The following is a 27,229-nucleotide window of genomic DNA, read 5'->3' as shown; positions in this document are numbered from 1 at the left end:
CATAACCACACCGTCTTCACTCACGCCTTTGGAGATATTTATTCGAGTGATTAGCTGAGCTTAAAACGACCTATGTTTAAGCTTTTAAGGTGTCTTTTACCTCTGCTTTGTTGTTTATATTCGGGTGATTGTATTAGAAGCACGCGGTTAGGTTTTCCATTCGTATTTTTTCGAGAAACACGCTTAGAAGTCTCGGGAGAGATATTCTGTGGGAATCGAGGGGATCTCGAGCTTAAGGGGAGCTTAAGTTGCTATTGAAGAGGATAGACGTAGGTTGGGTAGCTAGCGAGAGAGTTGTTGAGTGTAAATCGTTATTGTACTACGTTATCATAGTAAGTTACTTTCCATCGGACAAAGGCCATCCGGACGTAGACACGATTTGCCGAACTGGATAACCTACTCTGGCATCTTTTTATTATTTTCGCGTTTTATGTTACAACACTTTCTGTCACAGTTGGGTATATTCAATAATTTTAAAAACTCTTAACATAATATTAATCCAGAACTAACAGTCAACAAATATTATAGAAAATACGATGACTAAATACAAATATTCTTTAAAATAAATCATATTCAAACAATTTTTTTTTTGGGTATAATAAATTTGTTTTTTTTTCCGATTCCTTTTCCTTCTTTTCAGGTTTTTGGCTAAAAATAAAGAGAAAGGTGAAGTTAAAATTTTAGCCATATATTTGAATTTAGAAAAACCTAGTCACACCTCATATAAATTGACATGTATAAAAGATATTTCTCATATATAAATCTAGAATTATGAATTAGTTGAATTTTTTAATTTTTTTTTGGTAATATTAAGCCTTAATGAGGTATTTCACGGTTTCACCAATAAATTAATTTAAATTTACATTTTTTTTCAACGTCTGCGTTGTCCTCTTTATTACCAAAATAATAGGGCGGCCATAACCAGAAGAAACGGAGCTTGTGTTATGAACCGTTTGAGCAAACATTTCAAGATGGACGACTGATATTAAAAGCAGCGAGTTAATTAGTATGTCCAGAGATCGTCGTTTCCAGGCGGCCAACGTGGTGGAGCAGAGCCACGTGGCTCCGCCGGCGGGATCAGTCCCTGAGACTTCTCTCCCTCTGACGTTCTTCGATGTGCCATGGCTTCTCTGCCCTCATATGCAACGCCTTTACTTCTACCCAATCTCTGTGACTCATCGCCCCTCCCTCATCATTCACTCTCTCAAACGCTCTCTCTCCATCGCCCTCCGCCACTTCTTTCCCTTCGCCGGAAACCTAATTTATCCTCCGCCGCCGGGGATTCCCAGCATCCACTTCTCCGACGGAGACTCCCTGTCTTTCGCCGTGGCCGAGTCCACCGGAGACTTTGACTCGCTCTGCGCTGACCGGCCCAGGTACGTTCGGGAGCTCCTCTCGCTTGTTCCGGATTTGCCCCCCGCACGTGTGGACAACGGCACACGTGTCTCTCCTGTCATGGCCTTTCAAGTAAGTGTCCATTTCCATTTCCATTATCCATTACTTCTAGAATTGTGAAAATTTCTAACCAGGTTCCGCCACGTGGCGTTGCCAATCGGCGACGCGTGGCGGAGCTTGATTAGAAGATTTTTTTTTCTTTTTTACTTTGTCTTTCGGTTTTTTTTTTCAATTTTGATTTTTTTTTCAGTTTTTTTTTCCAATTTTGATTTTTCTTTTTAATTTTAAATATCAATATATTTTGTATATTATGTATTTTTTTTTTGCCTTCCGATTTTTTTTTTCCAATTTTGATTTTTTTTTTAAACTCAAATATCAATATATTTTGTATAATTTTTTTTTATGTTTATTATAATCATAATTATAGATACTATATCAATAAGATTTTGATTTTTTTTTTATTTTCGATTTTGATTTTTTTTTTTTTGCTTTCCAATTTTGATTTTTTTTTTAATTTTTTATGTACATTATAATCATAATTACTAATATTATATTATACCATATCAATAACATATATTATCATTTAATTTTTTTTTTCGACCTTTGTTTTTTTTTTTCCCGCTTTCATAAATATATTTTGTATATATTTTTATTTCAACTTAAATTTGGTGCCGCCCGACAGCGACACGTGGAAGCCATTTTTTTTCTTCCGATTTTGATTTTTTTTTTTTTGCTTTCCAATTTTGATTTTTTTTCCTTTCCAAACTTCAATATATTTTGTATAATTTTTTTTATGTATATTATAATCATAATTACTAATACTATATTATACTATATCAATAATATATATTATCATTTATTTTTTTTCCCGACCTTTAATTTTTTTTCCCTCTCTCATCAATATAGTTTGTATATATTTCTATTTCAACTTGAATCATTGTGCCGCCAGGCAGCGACACGTGGATGCCATTTTTTTTCCTTCCAGTTTTGATTTTTTTTTACTTCCGATTTTGATTTTTTTTTCTTCTTTCATCAATATATTTTGTATAATTTTTTATGTATATTAATTTATTTCATCACTCTCTTATCAATATATTTTGTATAATTTTTTAATGTATATTATATTTAATACAATTAAAAGTCTTCCACTTATTTTATTTTACTTATTTTTCTTTTTCATTTCTTTTAGTAACAAAAATTACTGACTCGCGCATCACGTGTTTTTTAAAGTAGTCTTACAATAATTTGGACCTTTTGAATCACTTTCAGATGTCGATTCATTCATAATATATATATATATTTTTTACCAGGTGTCGATATTCCCCAACAAGGGGATAACGATCGGGGTCAGATTTCGCCACGTGGCGTGTGATGGAAGGTCGTTCCACCACTTCATGAAATCCTGGGCGTCGATTCATAATGTGACGGGAGCGACACCACCATTGATTCCGTCTCACGACAGGTCGGCCATCAATGATCCTAATGGGCTGGGCCTGAAGTTCTTGAATGACTGGTGGGCCCTATCTTTGCCATTGAAACAAAATGCTGGCCCATCTAACGATTCTCGCGGCGATATATCCCGTATTATAGTTTTGGGCCGTGCCCAAATCGAGAGGCTAAAGAGCTGGATCGTCGGAAGCACAACACACGGCTCCGATGAAGGTGAAACCGTCGTTTTTTCCTCGTTCGTCGTCGTTTGCGCTATGATCTGGGTTTGTCTGGTCAAATCGAAGGGAAAGCACAAAGAAATGGACAAACCTTGTCACTTTGTCTTCGTCGCTGACTGTCGAGGCCGGCTCGAGTTTTCGGTACCGACGACGTATCTCGGAAACTGTCTGTCGCTGTGCTTCGTCGAGCTGAATAGTCATGAATTGCTCGGCGAAAGCGGGATCGAATTGGCAGCGAAAGCCATAGCGAAGAGAGTGTCCGAATTGGGGAAGAGGGGGTATTTGAGGGAGGCAGAGAATTGGATGTCGAAGTGGAATCATCTGGAAGAATCGGGTGAACGAATAACCAGCGTGGCGGGTTCGGCTAAGCTCGGAACTTACGACGCCGATTTCGGGTTCGGAAGGCCAATACGGACGGAGTCGGTGCAAGTGGAGGGTTCAGATGCGTTTTCAGTGGGCGAGAATAGGGACGACGAGATCGGCGGTGTTGAGGTTGGTTTGGCTATGAGCAGCCAGAATATCAGCACTTTCAATAAAGTCTTGGAACAATCTTTCCACTCTTTGAGCTACTAATAACGAAAGTGAGATTCTGTGTACAAGATTGATAAAATAAATTTAGATAACATGTTAAATATGTTGGACCGTTTCTTTTCCAAAGCCCACTACGTTGGTTTTTGTATGTGGGAAAGAATTGTGGCCCACGTGAGTACTTATTGGTTTAATAATAATAATAAGATAATTCCTATTCGTTAATTAATTAAAAGGTAAATTCTTATTGTACCCTGATGGTGGGTCTATATAAAGAGAAACCCTAGGGATTGGTCCTCTCTCAACATATTACGTAGTTTTCCTCTGCCATCAAAAGAAAACTCTAAAGTCTAAAGAGGTCAAGAGAGAGAAACCAATTCCGATGATTATTCGCTGCCTTCACCGTCGCTCTCATCATGGATCGAGGTAGGTTTTTCTCAATCCCTAATGTTCTATGAAAATCATCTAGTTCTAAGATCTTTGCTAATTAGGATCGTTTAAATTATGCTTACATGTGGTATCAGAGCCTTGATTGATGAATTAGTATTTTTTCGATTATGATTTATTTTCATACGCGGCGCCATTTGCTTCTACTTTATTAAATTAAAATTGCTTGCTATTACGTTCTGTACAATATAAATTCGGTGTTCAAATTCTTTATCACCGCTTATGTTTATTGGATCGAAGTGATTATCATTATCGTTTTCGTATACTGAATAATGAATGCATATAATCGATGAATTGGAATGTGTGTCTTTAATCGTAGTTCTTTTGGCCCTATTCAGTTTGCTTTGATCGTTGATTGCTGTTGATGTGCTTTGTTTAGGCTTTGAATACTTTAATGTTTTGCACCCATTCTGATGTCTATTGAAATTATATTACTTCAGTGCAAATTTCGCACGCACATAGGCTTAGAAACTAATGTTGACTTTTAAATGTATTCACGTGTAGTCTGTTATCATATTTTTTTGATTTGTATGATCTTATCCCAATAAAAGAATGAAAGAATGAATTATGGGATACACACAAATGTCGATATTCAATGTGTATATTTAATTATTAATGATGATATTACGTTTGAATTTTATTGATATCGAAATTAAATGCAGTCGAATCTGCTGGTAAATAGCAGTTTCTTTATTTATGGATATCTTTAAGTCATAAGTTTTCTTATGCCGATGAGCTTATTGTCCTTTATGCCATCATGCTATGAAGTCCATCCTTGTTTTTTTGGGGTTTGCACTCTGATGCTATTATTATAATTGTTTTGTCAATATTGAATTGAATGGTGGTCATACTAATAGCTTATGTTTAATGTGTCTTCTTTAGGGCAATATTTTATCTCTGTTATGGCTTTACGGGTATTGTTATATCTGCGTGATCGGTTAGTTGATGGAAGCAGTTTAAGTGGTCAACCCAGTCTGTTGTCTATTAAGAATTTAAGTCAGCAATTCTGGTTTTAAGATAGTTAAAGGAGTATTTTATTTTATGATTTCTGAGTTTCCCTTTTACCTAAATATATAATGTCTCCTTATTATTTTGCTTGATATCTATACATTATATTCAATTGGTTAGTCACCATAGTGGCCGAATTAGAAAAAATATTAGATATCAAATTAAACATAAATTCAATTACTCATGTTTATGTGATTCTTATAAAACAAATGACATTATGATATTTTAAGATTGTGTCATGAGTAAATTGAAGTTCATGGTTATAAAATATTTATGGATCGCCCAAAGGTTGATTATTTGTTTTATAATTTATGAACATTATCGTGGTAAATTGATATGCTTAGTTAGTTATGTTTAGTATATCCAAAGATTGCAAATATATCTAATTCAAGTATGTCAATAACCTATTATGTGAAAAAAAAAAATTTAGCATCAATTATGTTTACCTCATCGTATATATTATTGTTCTGTCCAAATGTGACTTCAATATGTACCTTATGTTTATTTTACGTGTTCTGAATCTGTATTATAGATTATGTTTACTACTCAAAGCATTAATGTGTGAGCATATATTATTTAATTTTGCAGCCACTTTTCCTGTTTCTCTTCAGTCGCAAGCCACGTCTGTTATTAAGTTCAATGGTCTTAATTTCTCTGAATGGTCTGAACAAGTCCAGTTTCACCTCGGTGTTCTGGATCTTGATTCGGCACTCTTAAGTGAGAAACCTGCTGCTCTAACTGATGCTAGCAGCGCTGACCAATGATCATTTCATAAAGCTTGGGAAAGATCTAACAGACTGAGCCTAATGTTTATGCGAATGACTGTAGAAGACAACATCAAGTCCGCATTTAAGAAAACTGAAAGTGCTGAGGAATTTATGAAGTTTGTGGAAGAAAGCTCTTAGTCCGACTCGGCTGATAAGTCACGGGCTGGGGCACTAATGGGTAGGTTAACCACCATGAAGTTTGATGGTTCTCGTACCATGCATGTGCATGTTGTCGAAATGAAGAACATTGCAGCAAGACTGAAGACCATGGGAATGGAAGTGAATGAAAATTTCCTAGTAACGTTCATCCTCAATTCCTTACCTCCTGAGTATGGTACATTTCATGTGCATTACAACACTCTGAAGGATAAATGGAATGTGCATGAATTACAAAGTATGCTCATTCAAGAGGAAGCGAGGCTTAAGAAATCAGGAAATCATTCTGCCAATCTCGTTGGTCATAAAGGAGCTAGAAAGAAACCATGGAAGACTGGAAAGGGCAAGCAAGAACTATCAAAGCTTAATGAGTCATCTGTCCAAATCCACAAGAAGGAACTAAGCAAAGATGCGTGCCGGTTCTGTAAAAAGACTGGGCACTGGCAGAAAGATTGCCCAAAACGTAAGGCATGGTTCGAAAGAAAGGGTAAGCCTAGTGCTTTTGTATGTTTCGAATCAAATTTTGCTGCAGTTCCTTATAATACTTGGTGGCTTGATTCTGGTTGTACCACTCATGTTTCAAATACGATGCAGGGATTTCTTACGACTCAAACCATAAGCCAAAATGAAAAATTCATCTTCATGGGAAACAGAGCCAAAGTCCAAGTTGAAGCCATTGGAACCTATCGTTTAGTCCTAGACATTGGGCATCATTTAGACCTTTTTCAAACCTTTTATGTTCCTTCTGTTTCTCGCAATTTGGTTTCCATATCTAAACTCGATAAAGCTGAGTACTCTTTTAATTTTGGGAATGGATGTTTCAGTTTATTCAAACAAAATCTTTTCTTGGGTTCTGGTATTCTTTGTGATGGTTTGTATAAACTAAAGCTTGATACCCTTTTTGCTGAAACTCTTTTAACCGTGCATCATAATGTTGGTACTAAACGTGGTTTATCTAATGAATCGTCTCCTTACTTGTGGCATAAACGTTTGGGTCATATATCCAAAGAAAGAATCGAAAGGTTGGTAAAGAATGATATCCTACCTAATTTGGATTTTACCGATCTTGGAGTTTGTGTTGAATGCATTAAGGGAAAGCATACAAAACAGACACTTAAGAAAGCAGCCACAAGAAGCTCATAGCTCCTTGAAATTATACATACCGATATTTGTGGGCCATTTGACGTTCCATCACTTGGTGGAGAAAGGTATTTCATCACTTTTATCGACGACTTTTCACGTTATGGATATGTCTATTTGTTACATGAAAAATCTCAATCGGTAGATACCCTAGAGGTGTTTGTCAATGAAGTTGAAAGACAATTAGATAGAAAGCTGAAAATTGTCAGGTCTGACAGAGGTGGTGAATACTATGGAATATATGATGAAAGTGGACAGTGCCCTGGTCCATTTACTAAGTTCCTAGAAAGCCGTGGTATTTGTGCTCAATACACTATGCCAGGAACACCACAACAAAATGGTGTAGCAGAAAAGCGTAATCGTACTTTAATGGATATGGTTAGGAGTATGTTAACCAATTCTTCTTTACCCAAATCTTTGTGGATGCATGCTTTAAAGACTACTGTATATTTATTGAACTGGGTTCCCAGTAAGGCAGTTCCTAAGACACCTTTTGAACTGTGGACGGGAAGAAAACCTAGTTTAAGGCACCTGCATGTTTTTGGTTGCCCAAGGGAAGTAAGAATTTATAATCCACATGAAAGGAAACTGGACTCAAGAACAATCAGTGGTTTCTTCATTGGTTATCCAGAAAAATCTAAAGGGTATCGATTTGTTGGAATTGATCTAGGGTTTAAGAAAAAGTTTAACGCTTCGCAAAGCGGCGGAATTTTAAAAATTTTCTTTTCAAATAAAAACAGTTTTTACTAACCTAGACAAAGAGCAAGTACATATAAATAAAAACTATTATGAGCTAAGAATTTTACTAACCTTTCTTGAGGCTTGAACTTTGAGAAGCTTTTGGAAAGTTGCAATGCTCGTCTCCTCGCAGCACGTCTCTCTTTCTTTCCTCGGCAACTCGAGCAACCACGATGATTTCTATCACTAAATCACTCGAAATAAAAGGAATCAGTGAGTGGGCACTTTTAAACACTACGAATTAAGAACGAGTCTTGAAGTCGCATAGCTAAACTCTAGGTCAAATGAGGACCTAGGTGCCAAAACAATAAAACAAAATTGACTAGAGAGAGAGAGAGGAGAGGGGCGGCCAAGGTTCTAGAGAGAGAGTCTCTCAAATCTCTAAAACTTGGATGAATGGAATGAGAGGAATGAGGGTCCTATTTATAGGAGAAGGGTTGGCCTTGGAAAGAAGTAGTTTCCTCTTATTTTCCAAGCCTTTATGAGCAATCCCTTATTGCCCAAATCTCCAAAATGGGCGCCTACCTCAAGTCAATCCCCAAGGGATTAGTTTCCTCTTTTGTTTCCTTCTTGGTTGCCTTGGCCGAAATACTTGCTTCCTCATAGAGGAAATTTGTTTCCTCTTTTTCTTTTGGCAAGTATCTTGATACATTTATGCACAAAATATTCTCTCTTGCTTTGGGTATTATGGGCGCCTATCACCTTCTAGAAGGGGCTTCTAGAAGCTTTTCCATTTTGTTCATGACAACATGAAAAAGGCCCATTAAGAATTTTCAATAAAATTCTTATGAAATGAAATTAATCCACAAGGCCCAATTAATCTTATTATGGCCGAGTGTTACTTGTCATCAAATGACCATGTCAAAAAATTTATTGACATTCATTTCATCATATGTCTCAAAAGACAAAAATACCCTTTTGACAATTTTCGTTCTTGTTTTGACTTAGCTTCCAGTTTAACTATTCCTAATCGATGTGATTCGTGACAGTGACCTAATGGATCCAAATGAACAAAGCTTGAGCTAAAATACTTGGACTCAAAAGTTCACAAACCTTTTCCAAGTTTAGCTTAATGTCAACTGACTCCACTAAAGAGTTGACACTGAAAATCTCTCGGTTCAAATGAATTTATTTTCTACTCAAGAATTCAACCTAATTGTAATGAGTGGATCCACAGAATATTATCAGTGTTTACCCTTCATGAATATCATCAGCTAGTCGGGATTTACAAAATTACCATTTTACCCTTCTAGCTGTTATTTCCTCAACTCCTTTGTCGCTTGTGAATAAGTTAGAAACAATGTATTGACGAGGAGCTAACAAGTCACATTGTTTCATCCAAAAGAGTCAAGACTCAATTTGGACACTGGCCAGTTCATTTATTCACACTCCAAGGAACAAAGCATGAGGTGATATACATTGCATTTCAGCAATCTTGTACATGAATTCCATATTTATGAGAACTTCACAAAGTTACTCATGACATTCTCACAACTTAGTACTTCACCAATAGGCCTTGTTCGGAATCACATAGTGAGTCCGAACTCTGACTTTCTCAAATGAGAATACTAAGGTGTGAAATGACATGTCTCATTTCAGGATTAAGGTAAGCACGATGCAATTCATACCTAGAAGAACTATAGAGTCTCCAACTCTCAATGCCTCATAACCAGACATCATAGATTCTTCTAACAATCATACTGAGGTCAATAGTCCTTTGACCCTTAGATTGCGAATATATCGTTTTAAGCAAACTACGAAGAGTTTGTTCATGCAAATCTACATTTGTCTCTTCGTAAGTTGTTAAGTTTGTTTATGGACTAAAGACTAATGTTTTATCATAAAGCTTCAGACAAGGAAGATTGAATGAACGTTTCAACTTTTTATTAATGAATAAGCAATTACAAGCAAGAGTCTTCATGAGACTTTATTACATCAAATGTATAATATAAAGATTACAACTCTTCTTGTGGGCACCATTGACAACACGATTCTATTGTTGTTCCTGTTCATGTTGACCATGATAATGATTTGCAAGAACAACAAATTAACGACCAAGCACCATTGAATGATGTCGTACCGAATGAGTAATGCGGGATTACTCTTGATAAAAGAATCACCTATGTGAGAGAGAAGTGGGGCCGCTTCGAAGGAGAATTAATTGGGCTTAATTCTTTAGAAACTCTTGTAGAACCAGGCTGATGTTCAGGGCCAAAATGAACATAACCATGAGAACTGAACCTGTGTCAGGGAGATATCAATGGGGGATATGTTTATCGTTTATACAAAACGGCTAACAGTTCAAGGACAACGTGTCTACTGAGTAGTCAGTAAAGATGGCATATCTTTCCGAGGGAAGGTTCAAAGGCTTTGCCTACCTATCCTATACTGGTATTGACCGTAGAATCTATCACCACATCGAGTCGTGTCTTTATAATTGTCGTTTATAATTGTCTCGAAGTGACGAAGTCATTCCAGCTCGACTGGACGAGCTCGACCAGACGAAGTGGTGACGAAGTCATTCCAGCTCGACTGGACGAGCTCGACTGAATGAGCTCGACCAGACGAGGTGACGAACTATACGTTTGAGAATTAAAGCCAACGGTTTGTGTGCTTTAACTCAATGGTTTTGAGCTTTAAATGCGCATTATGGCTGTGTAATAATGCCATTAAGGCTGAAAAACGTTGGACTGTTCGCATGATTTGAATTCAGAACGTTGTGTTAAATGGTTGTAATAACCTACGTTAAATGCCTTTAAGGCTGTACGGTTTTGAACTTCAAATCTACATAACCTAGCCTTGGCCTATATAAAGAGGCTTCAGCTCTCATTCAGAAGAAACAGAGATATACGAATTCCATAATTCTCCCACTGTTCCCGAGCTCTCTTTTTCCCAGAAAAATCTTTTCTTCTGTTTGTCGTGGTGGTAGTTTTCTCACAGGTTCTAGTTCGCCGAGAGACAAGTGTATTGGTGCTAAGCTTGTCTCTGCTAGTCGTTGTATCCTGGGAGGCTTTCGTTCTCGTGTTCCAGCATCCGTGGGAGAGCGATAAAAAGCTTTAAGGAAACCGTCAAACGGGCCTCGACTATTTTTCCAGTTTTTGGTTTTTCCCGGTTCACAGGTTTACCTGGTTATTTGTAAATATTTTGCGTGTTATTTTTCTTTCCATGCAAAGTGTCTTATTTTATTTCCCATCAATATTAATACAATATTGCTAACATTATCTTCACTAACCTTCAAAATGCCGAGGACTCTGGGGACGTCTTCTTTCATGAGCTTCTTCCTCAAATCCTTGCAGTTATGAGCCTCAGGCTTGGACTGTTGGTTAATTACTTTGCTTCAGTTATTTTCCCTTTTAGCTATTTTGTTTCACTTTGAATAACACAAGAGGTCACGATCTGTGTGTGTTCCGTGCTTTTAGCTAGTTATGACTTTGTCAAGCACAAAGTTAGGAGCGGTTATTTTATTTATTTATTTATTTATTTATTTCATCTACTGTATAAAAGGAAGAATAGGAATAGAAACCGCTGCAACATTTTACACAGCAAAAAATTCATTGTGCTTAAAATAAGAGAACGAAGATCCGCTATTTTTGATGATTATGTGGTTTATCTACAAGAGTCGGAATACGACTTAGGAATTGATAATGATCCAGTTTCGTTTTCACAAGCCATAGAAAGTGAGAATTCTATTAAGTGTTTAGACGCCATGAAAGAAGAGCTAAAATCAATGGATCACAACGAAGTTTGGGACCTTGTTGAATTGCCTGAAGGTTGTAAAAGAGTAGGGTGCAAATGGGTCTTCAAGACCAAGTTCGACTCAAATGGCAATATCGAAAGACACAAGGTTCGACTCGTTGCCAAAGGTTTTACTCAGAATGATGGTGTTGATTACAAAGAGACTTTTTCGCCTGTCTCTAAAAAGGACTCTCTGAGGATTGTTATGGCTATGGTAGCTCATTATGATTTAGAGCTCCATCAAATGGATGTGAAAACTGTCTTTCTGAATGGGAATTTAGATGAAGAAGTGTTCATGGATCAGCCTGAAGGTTTTGTGGTGGACGGAAAGGAACATATGGTATGTAAATAGAAGAAGTCAATATACGGACTTAAACAAGCTTCCCGACAATGGTATCTCAAGTTCAACGATACTGTCACATCTTTTGGATTTAAAGAAAATATCGTTGACCGATGTATATATCTGAAGATCAGTGGGAGTAAGTTTATAATTTTGGTTTTGTATGTTGACGACATCTTGCTTGCAACTAATGATCTTGGTTTATTACGTCAAACCAAGGAGTTTCTCTCTAAGAACTTTGAAATGAAAGATATGGGTGAGGCATCCTCTATGTGATCGGAATAGAGATATCTCGTGATAGATCACAAGGATGGTTGGGATTGTCTCAGAAAGCATACATTAATAAAGTTCTTGAGAGATTCAAAATGGACAAATGCTGCAGGTGCTGTTCCAATTCAGAAGGGAGATAAATTTAGTCTCAATCAATGTCTAAAAAATGAATTGGAACGCAAACAAATGGAACAAATTCCTTATGCGTCTATTGTTGGAAGATTGATGTACGCACAGACTTGTACCAGACCAGACATCAGTTTTGTTGTTGGAATGCTGGGCAGGTATCAAAGTAATCCAGGAATAGATCATTGGAAAGCTGCAAAGAAAGTACTGAGGTATCTGCAAGGAACGAAGGATCGTATGCTCACTTATAAAAGATCCGATCACCTCGAGGTGATAGGATATTCAGATTCAGATTATGCCGGATGCGTGAATTCCAGAAAGTCCACTTTTGGCTATATGTTCCTTTTAGCCGAAGGAGCGATTTCATGGAAGAGTGCGAAACAGACTGTCATTGCTGCGTCCACTATGGAAGCTGAGTTCGTAGCATGCTTTGAGGCTATGGTTCATGGATTATGACTGCAGAACTTTATTTCGGGGCTTGGAATCGTCGACACTATCGCTAAGCCGCTGAAAATTTACTGTGATAATTCCGAAGCAGTCTTCTTTTCTAAGAACGACAAGTATTCGAAGGGTGCTAAGCATATGGAGATAAAATACTTTGCCGTTAAAGAAGAAGTTCAGAAACAAAGGGTGTCTATCGAGCAAATTAGCACAAAACTTATGGTAGCAGATCCATTAACGAAAGGATTGTCTCCAAAGGCATTTACTGAACATGTCGAAAGAATGGGGATTCTTTGATGTCATCGTTGATGTTATTTTTTTATTTTTTATTTTTTTATGTTTTATGTGATTGACACTTTGAGCTCGTTTATTTTGTTTCTGATATGAAGTAATGAATCTTGTTTTCTATTATGATTAGTATATACATGAATGCATTGTATGATCAAGATTCGGACCATTATGAATACCTTATTACGTGTCATGTTAGGTGTGAAGCTAGTATTGTGATACATGGAAGGGACTATGTCGATAAATTGACGTACAACCGCTATGATCCTTATTAGTTTTCATACTTAATAGAGACTTTATGATGCAACCAATTTTATGACGAATTTATCTTATTCTATGCGCACTTATGTTTATTATTAAACTATTAGGTACATTATGACACATGGGCCAAGTGGGAGAATGTTGGACCGTTTCTTTTCCAAAGCCCACTACATGGGTTTTTGTACGTGGGAAAGAATTGTGGCCCACGTGAGTACTTATTGGTTTAATAATAATAATAAGATAATTCGTATTGGTTAATTAATTAAAAGTTAAATTCCTATTGTACCCTGATGGTGGGTCTATATAAAAAGAAACCCTAGGGATCGGTCCTCTCTCAACCTATTACGTAGTTTTCCCCTGCCATCAAAAGAAAGCTCTAAAGTCTAAAGAGGTCAAGAGAGAGAAACCAATTCCGGTGATTATCCGCTGCCGTCACCGTCGCTCTCGTCATGGATCGAGGTAGGTTTTTCTCAATCCCTAATGTTCTGTGAAAATCATCTAGTTCTAAGATCTTGGCTAATTAGGATCGTTTAAATTATGCTTACAAAATAATTCTACGATTCCTAAAAGTACAACAATGTTTACTTATCTGTGGCTAAGATCTGGGATAAAGCTTGTGGTATTGATTGTTCAATGTTGAGGTTGGTCTTGCTGGAATGGGACGGTGTCACTTGAGGATCCTCCTCCCTCTGTGAGGAGCCCCTTTCCGACCACTCCAGGTCTGGCATAATGAAACCAAGCTTGAAAAAATAGATAAAACGGGGATATTAATGTCGTATTGAGAGTTGGAACTAGCAAACTTGTCCATTTTTACGAATAGCAAACTCTTGAATTAAAAATGAATTATGTAATTACTATTTTATCATTCTTTTTTACCAAACGGGGAAAAAAATTGGGCCGATTAGGTATGTAGCCCAAATTGGCCACCTCTTTTAAAATTCTAGCCCAATTATTACTTAAATTAGGTAACTAGTCCAATCCAATATCAAACAATATTATATTCACATCTTACCCCTCATCAAATACACACAAAAATTTTCGCATTCGACTCCAAATCCTTCAATCTTCCGATATTGCCTCCGAACTCTCCGTCGATTTCAAATCCTTCAATCCTTCGATATTGCGTCCGACCTCCTTTTCCGCCACCAATTTTCTGATTTCGCCACTTCCGAATCCGACGAAGCGTCTCCATTCTCAGACTTGGAAAAAATGGTAAGTAAATATTATTTCCAATTCGATTACCCATAGAACATCATAATCGAAACTCTACCCTGCATCTCCGATCGATTCTCTGTTAGATTAACTATAAAATATGGTAAATAATATTTTCAATTCGATTAACCCATAGAACAACATAACCGAAACTCTGAAACTTTAAAGGTAAATGATATTTACAGTCGGGCCATTCAATAGTAAATATTATTTACCATTCGAAAAAGCAAAATAATTGTCTCCGCTTTGAAGAACGATTCCATGATTCAAATCTAATGATGAATAACTGGAAAAAAATTTGGAATTAACAAACAAATAAGAACGAAGTTTTAAGAAACCAAAGAACCTAAACACCTACACTAGACAAACATAAACTAAGAATGATTAAATGACTAACCTAGAAGAACAGATGGTATAAGAACAATAGAAGAACATCTACGAAATCGACGATCCTAAAGATCTATTCCAAATGAGTCGTCGAATATCCTGGTTGCAAATCGCATGATAATTTTAATGGTAAATAATATTTACAGTCCGGCCATTCGATAGTAAATATTATTTACCATTCGAAAAAACAAAATACATGTCTCCGATTTGGCGAACGATTCCATGATTCGAATCCGATGATGAATAACTGGAAAAAATATGGAATTAACAAACAAATAAGAACAAAGTTTTATGAAAACAAGGGCGATTTTGGAAGTATGAGAAATATGGGCTATTTTCCTAAATAAATAGATAGTTGGGGTATAATTTAAAAGTCCCCTCTATAAGTAGGCTAGTTGTTTACAAATCTAAAAAAAAATTAGGTCGACGATGGCGTGGGCGGCGCCGACGGTTGGATTGTTCTCCTCGAGGCTGAAGAGGGCGGCGACGGAGTTCTCGCGGGCCTCACTGCTGCTGAAGCGGAGGACGTAAACGATGAGACTCTCCTCCTTCGACACCGACTTCAGCTGTTGTTACGGTACGACAACGTGTACGGCCATGGCGGGAATGCGAATTTCACCAAGGACGATATCCTCTCCAGCTACGATTTCCAGCCGATTCGACCCCTCGCCGGAGGCGCCTCTTCCTCTCAGCCCAAGGCCGCTTCTCCGATTAGGGTAAGAACTTGATCTCGGCTTGAGCTTATTCAATAGATGAACGTTCGAATTGTGGTTTTCATTTCGATGTGAGGATTTTTTTTATGACTTAATTATGCTTGTTTCTTCAATTCAGGGAATTTTAGAATTCGTTAGGTTTGATGTGTTTGACCATATATGTATGCAAGTCCAAAGTCCGTAATTTTTGTTTTGCTTTGCTTTCTAATTTTACTGTTAAATCTTGTCCGTTTTCAAAATCTTGAAATATCTTTGTGAGGTGCATTTGTTTGTTCACACATACTGAGTGATGTTTTTGATCTTTGGCCAACAACAGAAATTCTATACATGGTAAATTGACAATAAGAGAACTATAAAATTCTTCCAGATATGTAGAAAAAGATTTTTGCAAGCAAGAGTCCAGACTTCTTTTGGTACTAGTTGAATAAACGCGCGATGCGCGAGTCAGCAAAATTTTTATTGTTTTCTTAAAAAAGGTGGAAAATAAAAATAAAGAAAATAAAATAAGTTGAAGACTTTTAATTTTATTAAATTAAATCTAGAAAAATCTTTGTCAATGATGTTTTAAAAATAAAATAAAAAAGTAGAAAAAACCTCCTTTATGATTCAAAATTTTTTAAAATACTGCATGTTTTCCTGTCTGTTAAAATACTGCAGTTTTAAAATACTGCATGTTTTCCCACGTGACGGAACCAGAATGAAAGTTGAAGAGGCATTGCCTCTTATTACTATGTTATGGATAAATAAAAAAGATATAAAAAATATATTGATGAGAGAGGGAAAAAATATTAAAGGCGGAGGGAAAAAATAAAGGATAATGTATGTTATCGATATAATATAATATTAGCAATTATGATTATAATATACATAAAAAAATTATACAAAATATATTGATGAAAGAGATAGAAAAAATATAAATAAAAAAAGATACAAAATATATTGATGAGATGGGAAAAAAAATTTAAAAGTCGAGAAAAAAATAATAAAGACCGGGGGAAAGAAAAGAAAAAAATATATAAAAAAAAGTTAAAAAAAAAGAAAAAGAAAAAGAGGAAGGAAATAAATTAATATACATAAAAAAAAATTATACAAAATATATTGATGAGAGAGGGGAAAAAAATTAAGGGTCGGAAAAAAAAATGATAATATATGTTATTGATATACTATAATATAGTATTAGTAATTATAATTATAATATACATAAAAAAATTATACAAAATATATTGATGTTTGGAAGGGAAAAAAATCAAAATTGGAAAGAAAAAAAAAATCAAAATCGGAAGTAAAAAAAAAAAAATCAAAATCAGAAGGAAAAAATGGCTTCCACGTGTCGCTGCCCAGCGGCACCAGGATTCAAGTTGAAATAAAAATATATACAAAATATATTGATGAGAGCGGGAAAAAAAATCAAAGGTCGGAAAAAAAATGATAATATATGTTATTGATATAATTATGATTATAATACACATAAAAAAAAATCCAAAAAAAAATCAAAAAATTATAAATGATAATAATGTTAATGGATGTTTGGAAGGAAAAAAAAAATCGGAAAGCAGAAGGCAAAAAAAAAAAAAAAAAAAAAAACTTTAAATAAGTGAGAATGGATTAACTAGGTTACGCCACGTGTCGCCGATTGGAGGCGCCACGTGGCGGAACCTGGTTAAAAGCATTCTCTCTTCTAATATGTAAAATAATGGAGGATCATTTTAGTGAGGCATAGATAGCATTGTAAAACAAAATGCCTAATGAAACACGTCTAGAACCAAATAAATATTTGTCAAAGTAACAAGTTATTTTGGTATCAGTTTTTTTTTTGTTTTGTTTTTTGTTTTTTGTTTTTTGTTTTTTGTTTTTTGTTTTTTGTTTTTTGTTTTTTAAACAACAACCATTGGTCCACTATAAAAAAAAGTACTTAATCGAATAAACAAGTGATTTTTTTTCTTAAATTCCCTAAAAGAACCCCATTTCGTGACTCTGAAGTCACGGAACAATTCTATTTCGTAACTATAATAGACTTTTTTTCATGACAGAGTTCTCGCATTTCGTGACCAAAAGTTGTCACGAAAGTCCCAAATTTCGTGACACAGAGGTCACGAAAGTCCCAAATTTCGTGACATAGAGACACGAATGTCTAGAATTTCGTGACACAACAGTCACAAAAGTAAAAAATTTCGTGACACATAAGTCACGAAAACGATCCCAATTTCGTGAAACAAGTTTTCTTTCGATGCTTTTGATTTCATTTGTGACGTAAATACATACTTCTAGACTGTTCAATGAGTGAATTTTGGAATAACAACCTATAATATATGATATCAATCAAACTTAAGATTAAAGAGAAGTTGGATGCACTCAAAGGATTCGCTTGGATCACGAGACAACGACATGGAGTAATGTTTTACAACGTTTTTTTTTATTTTTTTTAAAGAATTTGTTATGTCTTTCCATGCAAGCTTGTTTCCATGTTTACTAACATGAATGTGATATTGATTTAGAAATCTTAATATTTTTAATCTGAATTATGTTTTTTCTAATCCGAAAATAGGGTGTTTTTTTTTTTTTTTTTTTTTTTTAAATTTTTTTTATTGTGTAATTGGTTGATGTTGTTGAAATTTGTTATAGATTTGTCATGGTTATACTTCATTTATTTGTTTTGAATCTTTTGATCATGATTTTGAGCTCATGTTATTTTTTTAACATTTAGTTATGGTTGATGTATGTTTACTCTTACTATGGGTTATGTGATATTGCATATTGAAATTTAATATGAATTTAGAACATGTGTTATGGATTAATGGAATTAAATGTAGAATATGTGATATGTAATTATGGAATATTGGAAATAAATTTTGAATATGTGTTATGGATTAATGGAATTGCTTGGATCTGATGTTTGGATCTGATGTTTACTGGACACCTTGTGCCAGTACATTGCTTGGATCTGATGTTTGAAGACATCGAAAAGGGAGACTCAGTAAAGGGGACAATCAAAGCTGCGAGGGACGCGACAAAGTTTATCTACAACCACGGCGCGGTGTTGGCCAAGCTACGAGAAGTGGCCCTAGGTGAAATCATCCGTCCAGGGGCAACACGATTTGCTACGAACTACCTCGCCCTAAGAAGTCTTCAGGAGAAAAAAACGCGTTGAGGTCGTTGTTCACTAGTCAGTGGTGGGACGACGACATATTGAGCCCAACGCCTGCCGGGATATCCATCACTGAGACCGTTTTGAACCCACGGTTTTTGCAATCCGTCGATGAGTTGTGTTCAATTTTCGAGCCTATGTACACCACTTTTCGATTGGTTGATACCGAAGTGCATCCGATGATGGGTCTATTGTACTACGTGTTCCACGAGATGAAGAAGAAGTTATCGGCGCTCAACGACAAGAAATGGGTTCTCGACATCGTGGAGCGTAGATGGACTAGTCAGATGTGTCATCCATTACATGTTGCAGGTGAACTACATTTTGCAATAATTCATTAACATTTTCTTTTTTGTAACACGTGCTTCTTTTGCAGCTTTCTTTCTCAATCCAAAGTTGCAATATAACGCGGACGTAGTAATGGATAACACGCATATGGCGGCTGTCACAAAGGTGTTTGATAAGCTGCATCCGGAGTTAGATGATGCTTCACTGGATAGAGAGGTATAATCTTGAACTCTATATTATTCAATGACTTGTAAAACCTGTACTCACATCGACGTTATCCATTATAGTTGATCGCATTCTGAGAAGCTAGAGGGGACTTCGCACAAAGAAGTGCTATCTTGGCACGAGGGACGTTGTGTGCAAGTAAGGGTTACATATACTGTTATATGAAGATTATGCCATGAATTCTAATGAGATGAAATTATATGACTTATTGTGACATTATTACAGTTGAATGGTGGGAATGTTATCGGAGCACTTTCGCCTTGATCCACACCAAACAAAGGAACTGCCTAGCATATAAGAGGCTAGAGAAGCTTGTCTTCTGCTCGTACAACATGAAGCTGCAGATCAGAGAACTGACCCGGATCCACGACAACTCGACAACCCCGATAGAACCTTTGGATATCATTGAAAGAACTTTAGAGCGTTCGGGGCATGATAATGAAGGAGACGATGAAATGCTTCGGTGGATTGACTCAGTTTCACTAGAAGACGTCAACCACCCGGATCCGACGGTAGCTTAAACGGCCTGAGAGCTTGGACTTGATCCAGAGCGCGTGTTAGAGGAAGAAGTTCTTCCTCAACGAGAATCTAGCCGCAGTTCTGATTCCGATGACGGTGAGGGCGGTGATGGTGGATGGGGTGGTGGAGGTGGAGGGGGTGATGGAGGTGGAGGGGGGGTGGTGACGATCGAGGTACCTACAGTGGTGGTGGTGACTATGGCTCTAGTGGTGCTGGTGTTAGTGGGGATGGACGTGGAGGCTCCTACAGTGGCGGTGGTGGTGGGGGTGGATAAGTACCAAGTGAGGAATTCTATAACTGTTTCCACCGGACTTTTTTTGACACAGGTTATGGGGGCGGCCATGGTGGAGGAATGAATGATGCCATGTCATTTACGTCTAGCAATGACGTTGATGATTTATCGACCAACTTCGGATCGGTGACATTTACTCCTCAAGACATGGGGTACCAGTATTATGAAGGGTCTTCCTCTTACCGCAACAACGACTATTGTCCACCACCACAAATCATCATGACCCCAGTCCGACCGCAACAAGGTTATCCCGCATACTCTTTATCTACAGGTATGACGCAATGGGAATACGACAACCATTTGGAGACGTACCAAACTACATACGTTCATTTTTTGAGTTGGTACAATTATTGTATGACCGTTAGTCGAGGGATATTACCCGAGTAGTCATTTTTAGCCTATGGTATGTAATAAAGATATTCTAAACTATTTTCTTTTTTAGCATATGGTATGTAATAACAATATTGTAAAAAATATTTTTAGTCATTTGTTGTTCACTGTATAACCCCTCGGAAGTCCGATATTTGCCGGTAAACCACATCGGTTACAGTAAGTTCACCGGCACGGTGTACCCTAAGTTTCACTGGATACCCTGGTAAGTCAAGGGCTTCTTTCGGGAACCCATCAAAATCTGAGTCTCGATAAGACATCGGTAACGATATTTGATTCCTTGGTTTAGACTATATCATATTATGTAAATTTTAAAATGATAACATTAGAAGAATAAATGTTTGAAGAAAACATTGTAAGATATAACCTCATGCCACTGGTCCCCTATAAAGTACTTAATCGAATAAACAAGTGTTTTTTTTCCTAAATTCCCTAAAAGAACCCCATTTCGTGACTCTGAAGTCACGAAACAATTCTATTTCGTGACTGTAATAGACTTGTTTCATGACAGAGTTCTCGCGTTTCGTGACCAAAAGTTGTCACGAAAGTCCCATATTTCATGACACAGAGGTCACGAAAATCCCAAATTTCGTGACATTGAGGTCACGTATGTATAGAATTTTGTGATACAACAGTCACGAATGTCCAAAATTTCGTGACACATAATTCACGAAAACGACCCCAATTTCGTAAAACAAGCTTTCTTTCGATGATTTTATTTTATTTGTGACGTAAATACATGCTTCCAGACTGTTCAATGAGTGAATTTTGGAATAAAAACCCTATAATATATGATACCAATCAATCTTAAGATTAAAGAGAATTTGGATGCACTTAAATCAAATTCTCAAATCTCGTACCCTACGGTGGGAAAGCAGATCCCGCCTATCACATCCAGCACTACGAAACCTGGATGATGATGCAAGGTGTCACTCCTGGGAACATGTTTCAAGCTTTCTGTCTCACACAGAATCGGCTTCGAGTGGTTCATAAACTTAAGATCGAGAAGAATCTAATGATTTAAAGAATGTTCTGACATGTTTCGCTCCGTCTATTGTTCAAAAGAAGACCAAGATGTACTTGTTGTCCGCAAGAGAGTGGCTAGTCTCTTAGAAAACACCTCGCCCGATAAACAGAAGAATCGAATAAGATCGACCGCGTTGACAAAGATGACGTAGTTTGTTGGCATTGGTGCCCACAAGAAGAGTAGTAGTTGTTACTTATATGCATTTGATGTAATAAAGTCTCACGAAGACTCTTGCTTGTAACTGCTGAATAATTAATAAAGAGTTGAAACTTTCATTCATTCTTCCTTGTTTATTTCAAGCTTTATGATAAACCTTAGTCTTTAGTCCTTAAACTAACCTAACAACAAATGAAGAGTCAAATAAAGATTTGCATGAACAAACTCTTCATGGTTTGCTTAAAAACAGTATATTCACAAACTCTTCATGCTATTGATATCAGTATGATTGTTAGGAAAACCTATGATGTCTGGTTATGAGACATAGAGAGTTGGAGACTCTATAATTCTTCCTAGGTATCTTCTTAAGATACTGAATTGACGAGTGCATTTCTAGAGACATTGTAAGAGCAAAACTATTTAACCTCTTCTGTCTCAAAGTCACTATGTATGAATTGCATCATGCTTACCTAAATCTTTAAATGACACATGTAATTTTATAGCTTACATATTCTCATTTAAGAAAGTCAGAGTTCTAGATTCACTATGTGATATAGACAAGACCTATTGATGATGTACTATGTTATGAAGATGTCATGAACAACTTTGTGAAGATATCGTAGATATGGAATTCATGTACGAGATTGCTGAAATGCAATGTATATCACGTCATGCTTTGTTCCTTGGAATGTGAATATATGAACTGCCCAGTGTCCAAATTGAGTCATGATTCTTTTGGATGAATCAATGTGACTTGTTAGGTCCTCGTCAATAGATTGTTTCTAACTTCTTCATAAGTGACAAATGAGTTGAGAAAATAACAACTAGAAGGGTAAAATGGTTATTTTATAAATCCCATCTAGTTGATGATATTCATAAAGGGTAAACATAGATAATATTCAATGGATCCACTCATCATTAATTAGAATTTTGAGTAGAAAATATGTTCATTTGAGCCGAGAGATTGTCAGTGTCAACTCTTTAGTAGAGTCGGTTGACATTAAGCTAGAATTTGGAAAAAGTTTGTGAACTTTTGTGTCCAAGTATGCTAGCTCAAGCTTTGTTCATTTGGATCCATGAGGTCACTACCACAAGTCATTAGAGTAGGATTCGTTAAACTAGCAGCTAAGTCAAAACAAGTTTAAGTGTTGAACTAGACGAATTTTACTAAAATTGTCTAGAGGGTAATTTCGTCCATAAGGACATAAGATGGTATAAATATCAAAATAAGATTTTGGACATTGTTATATGATGACAATGTAAATGGATCCACACGGCCAACATTGGTATTTGGGCCTTGAGGATTGAATTTCATTTTATGGAATTTTATGTGAGAATTCTACATGGGCCCTTTTCTTGTATTGTCATGAACAAATAAAGAAACATCTAGAAACATGTTCTAGAAGAAATAATCGTGGCCTCCATCAAAAGAAAGTGAAAATTATTTTGTGCATTGATGTATGAAGATACTTGCCAAAAAGGAAAAGAGGAAACAAGTTTTATAGCATCAATGATATGATATGATGTTGGACGGCCAACTAGAGGGAAAAGGGAAACAAATTTCCAATATTGGTATTATCATCGTAGGAATGGAAAATAAAGACTGTGCTCATGAATATGTGATATTCAATAGTAAAGAAGTAACTACCTCTTCAAGGCAATCCCTTCTCCTATAAATACCACACCTCATTCACAATGTTGAATATAAGTTTTTGAGATTGAGAGCTTCTCTCTAGACTTGGTCGACCCTCTCTCTCTGTTCTTCTTGCTCTTTTGTTTTGGCACCTAGGTCCTCATTAGACCTGGTGTTTTGTATTAGTTCTTTGGCTCTAAGACTAGTTCTTGAGTCATTGTGTTTATAGTGTCCACACACTAAATCCTTTCTAAACTCGAAGACTCTAGTGGTAGAAACTATCGTGGTTACTCGGATTCAAGAAGACACGAAAGAGACAAGCTAAGTGGGGAGACGAGCGATTCAACTTTTCCAAAAGCTTCTCAACGCTCAAGCTTCAAGCGAGGTTGATACAGAGTGAAAGCTCATTATGGTTTTAATTTTAGATTACATGTTCATGCACTTTGTCTAGGTACTAAAATTGTTTTACATGTTCTTAAAGAATTTTTTTATTTTCCGCCGCTTGCTAGAAGCGATAAATCATTATTAATCCTAGATCTATTCAAACACAGTTGTGGCAATCATCGAGGGCTTGGGCATCGGCGAAGATTACTCGACAGCCAAAAGAGCAACAACCGAAGCTCGTCGAGACGAGCCTAGCAACGACCAGGGCGACTCTCGGAAGACAAGAAACAAAGGATTTCAAATTTCCAATAGTCAACCTCCCATGTCCTAGTAGCCGCGACTTGCGGAAGAGTTCAAGGGATACTCCTCATTCACACCACTGAACACGAAGCCGGACCGAATCTTGGCACTAGCATGTTACAAGTTCAACATCCTGGCTCCAACAAAAAAAAGACCCCACGACTAGCATCTGGTCCAAGTATTGCGAGTTCCATTGAGATCATAGCCATTTGACCTCCGTATGCTTTCAACTAAAAAGGCAAATAAAATATCTAATCCAATCGGGTAAGCTCAAAGAGTTTGTGTTGCGTATGATCGGCGCAGTGGACCGCATATCGAGCAGGCCACAACCTAGTAAGGGAGGAGGAATAGCCGCCGCAACCAACCAAACCATAGTTGTTGCAACCATCAATCCACAACTCCGCGTCGTGACCACCATACTAGATGGCCCGGAAGGTGGCGATTTAGCCCAACTATAGAAGAAATTCCTAAGGGTCGCGTCTTAAGAAGGCGCCCCTAAGCAAATCAACCTCACCTATGATGAACCTCCATCTGTACTCACGAGACGATGTAGTTCACTAACGAAGAGCCAAACCGAGTTGTGCACCCGAACAATGACGCAATCATTCTTGTGATATTCAAGACCACCTTGGAGCCTATGAAACTCGGGGGCTACGCCCGACTCCAATCCAAATACCCATATTCGGGTAGACTAGAGAGAGAGTCGTGATCAAAGGCACTATCGACTTACCAATCACCTTTGGGACACTCGAGGACATCAAAATTGTCCACATGGTCCTCTTCCTAGTAGTAGACAAGCCATCGGCATACAACATCATCATCGGCTAGCCCACATTCTACAGACTAAAGGCGATTACGTTTACATATCACCTACTAGTGAAATTAGCGTTGTCTCGCCAAATGATGGCCATTAAGGGTCAAACTCTAGCCGACTTCTTGGCAGAATTCACCTACACTTTCGATATGGAAAGAGCAAAAGATAGCATAACCAATGACTTAATTATTAGTTTAAAAGAAAAAGGTCGATCCGACGTGTCCTGTTTTAGAATTACACATAGACGGAGCATCCAATGCTCGAGGAGCTGGCGTCTACATCATACTGACTAATCTCGATGGAGAAAGGTTGCGGTACACCCTCCACTACAGATTCCACGCATGTAATAATAAGGCTTAATACGAAGCCCTCATCATTGAGCTGGAGTTAGTACGATAACCCGAAGCCAAAAACCTAACATACAGTGTAACTCGCAGTTAATCATCAGCTAGGTTAAACGCAACTATGCAGTAAATGAGCCCAACACGATCGCCTACATGGTGAAGACGAATTTAAAACTTGACGACTTTTCCTTGTTCGAGATCCTCTAGATCCCGAGAGAACAAAACTCTGAGGCTAACGCTCCTGCTCGCCTCGAGTCCGGCATCAATGAAGAAGGGTTAGGAACCGTCCCAATCGAATAATAACCACGACCGTCTGTCTTATGTGACGAAGTCGGAGTAATTTAAGATACGCATCTGCGAACTTGGATGAGCCCAATAACGAAATTCCTACGAAGAAGGGGACTCCCCAAAGACCGCATGTAAGCTAAAAAATTTGAGAGCCTTAGCATCCAAGTACACGCTTAGAGACGACATACTTTACAAGTGCGGTTACTCAATGCCGCTACTCTGATGCCTCAATAGAGCTGAGTCAACCAAGGTCCTCCGCAAAATTCACAAAGGAATCTGCGGTATCCACTCCGCATGACTCTCCCTCGTACAAAAATCTCTCAAGCAAGGCTATTTAGGCCTACCCTGAAGCAATACGCAATGGGAAAATAATGCCTCCGACATCCCGAAACAGTCACCTACCTCACTGAGGAGCATCGTCGTCTCGTGACCCTTTTCCAAATTAGGCTTGGACATCATTGACTGTTGGAATCGATCTAGGGTTTAAGAAAATAATTAACGCTTCGGTAAGCGGCAGAATTTTAAAAATTTTCTTTTACAAGTAAAACAGTTTTTACTAACCTAGACAAAGAGCAAGTACATATAAATAAAAACTATTATGAGCTAAGAAGTTTACTAACCTTTCTTGAAGCTTGAACTTTGAGAAGCTTTTGGAAAGTTCGCAACGCTCGTCTCCTCGCAGCACGTCTCTCTTTCTTTCCTCGGCACCTCGAGCAACCACGATAGTTTCTATCACTAAATCACTCGAAATAAAAGGAATTAGTGAGTGGGCACTTTTAAACACTACGACTTAAGAACGAGTCTTGAAGTTGCAGAGCTAAACTCTAGGTCAAATGAGGACCTAGGTGCCAAAACAATAAAACGAAATTGACTAGAGAGAGAGAGGAGAGGGGTGGCCACAAGTTCTAGAGAGAGAGACTCTCAATCTCTAACTTATGTGGAATGAATGAAATGAGAGGAATGAGGTGGGATATTTATAGGAAGAGGATTACCTTCAAAAGGTAGTTTCCTCATACCTCTTGCACGTCCAAATGAGCTTCTAGAAGCCTTTGGATTTGTTTCCTCATTTGCTTTCTCTCTTAGTTGGCCGAAAATGCACTTTCCTTCTAAAGGAAATTTGTTTCCTCTTTTTCTTTTGGCAAGTATCTTCATACATCAATGCACAAAATAAACTCTCTTTTTTCTCTACGGGGCTGCACGAAATTAGTCTCCCATTCTCTTGGGTTGGACGGCCAAAGGGCTTCTAGAAAGACTTTCTAGATTTTTCTTTACTTGTTCATGACAACATAAGAAAAGCCCATTCAGAATTTTCAAGTAAAATTCTATGAAATGAAATTAATCCACAAGGCCCAATGAACACATCATGGCCATGTGATCTAGGCCATCATATGACCATGTCAAAAAATTTATTGACATTCATTTCATGCTATGTCCAAAAAGACAAATTTACCCTTTTGACAATTTTCGTAAAACTTGTCTCGTTCTTGTTTTGACTTAGCTTCTAGTTTAACTATTCCTACTCGATATGATTTGTGACAGTGACCTCATGGATCCAAATGAACAAAGCTTGAGCTAAACACTTGGACTCAAAAGTTCACAAACCTTTTCCAAGTTTAGCTTAATGCCAACTGATTCCACTAAAGAGTTGACACTGAAAATCTCTCGGTTCAAATGAATTTATTTTCTACTCAAGAATTCAACCTAATTATGATGAGCGCATCCACTGAATATTATCTGTGTTTACCCTTCATGAATGTCATCAGCTAGTCGGGATTTACAAAATTACCATTTTACCCTTCTAGCTG

The 27,229-nt window shown here is 37.1% G+C and overlaps 1 protein-coding gene and 1 pseudogene across 1 annotated transcript; both read left to right on the top strand.

The window, feature by feature from the left end:
- The first annotated feature begins 863 nt into the window (after positions 1-863).
- LOC149408083 (coumaroyl-CoA:anthocyanidin 3-O-glucoside-6''-O-coumaroyltransferase 1-like) lies at positions 864-4,050 on the top strand. Its single transcript, XM_089628151.1, has 2 exons — positions 864-1,467; positions 2,706-4,050. The coding sequence occupies exons 1-2, from the start codon at positions 1,009-1,011 to the stop codon at positions 3,633-3,635; spliced, it is 1,389 nt and encodes a 462-aa protein (XP_089484277.1). The 5' UTR covers positions 864-1,008; the 3' UTR covers positions 3,636-4,050.
- Positions 4,051-4,693: 643 nt separating this feature from the next.
- Positions 4,694-6,671, top strand: LOC149408082 (uncharacterized; annotated as a pseudogene).
- Positions 6,672-27,229: the final 20,558 nt, after the last annotated feature.

The sequence above is a fragment of the Urtica dioica genome, chromosome 1, assembly GCF_054948205.1.
Source record: "Urtica dioica subsp. dioica isolate 48M chromosome 1, U.dioica_male_clone48M_v1_H2, whole genome shotgun sequence".
In the NCBI taxonomy this organism is placed as follows: Eukaryota; Viridiplantae; Streptophyta; class Magnoliopsida; order Rosales; family Urticaceae; genus Urtica; species Urtica dioica.
This window is presented reverse-complemented; position numbering and strand designations above follow the sequence as displayed.

What these genes read in the sequence shown, in the direction of transcription:
- LOC149408083 (XM_089628151.1), top strand. Translation starts at nt 1,009, where the DNA reads ATGTCCAGAGATCGTCGTTTCCAGGCGGCCAACGTGGTGGAGCAGAGC. An exon ending in CTCCTGTCATGGCCTTTCAA is followed by an intron (nt 1,468 to 2,705) that starts GTAAGTGTCCAT and finishes ATTTTTTACCAG; the next exon opens with GTGTCGATATTCCCCAACAA.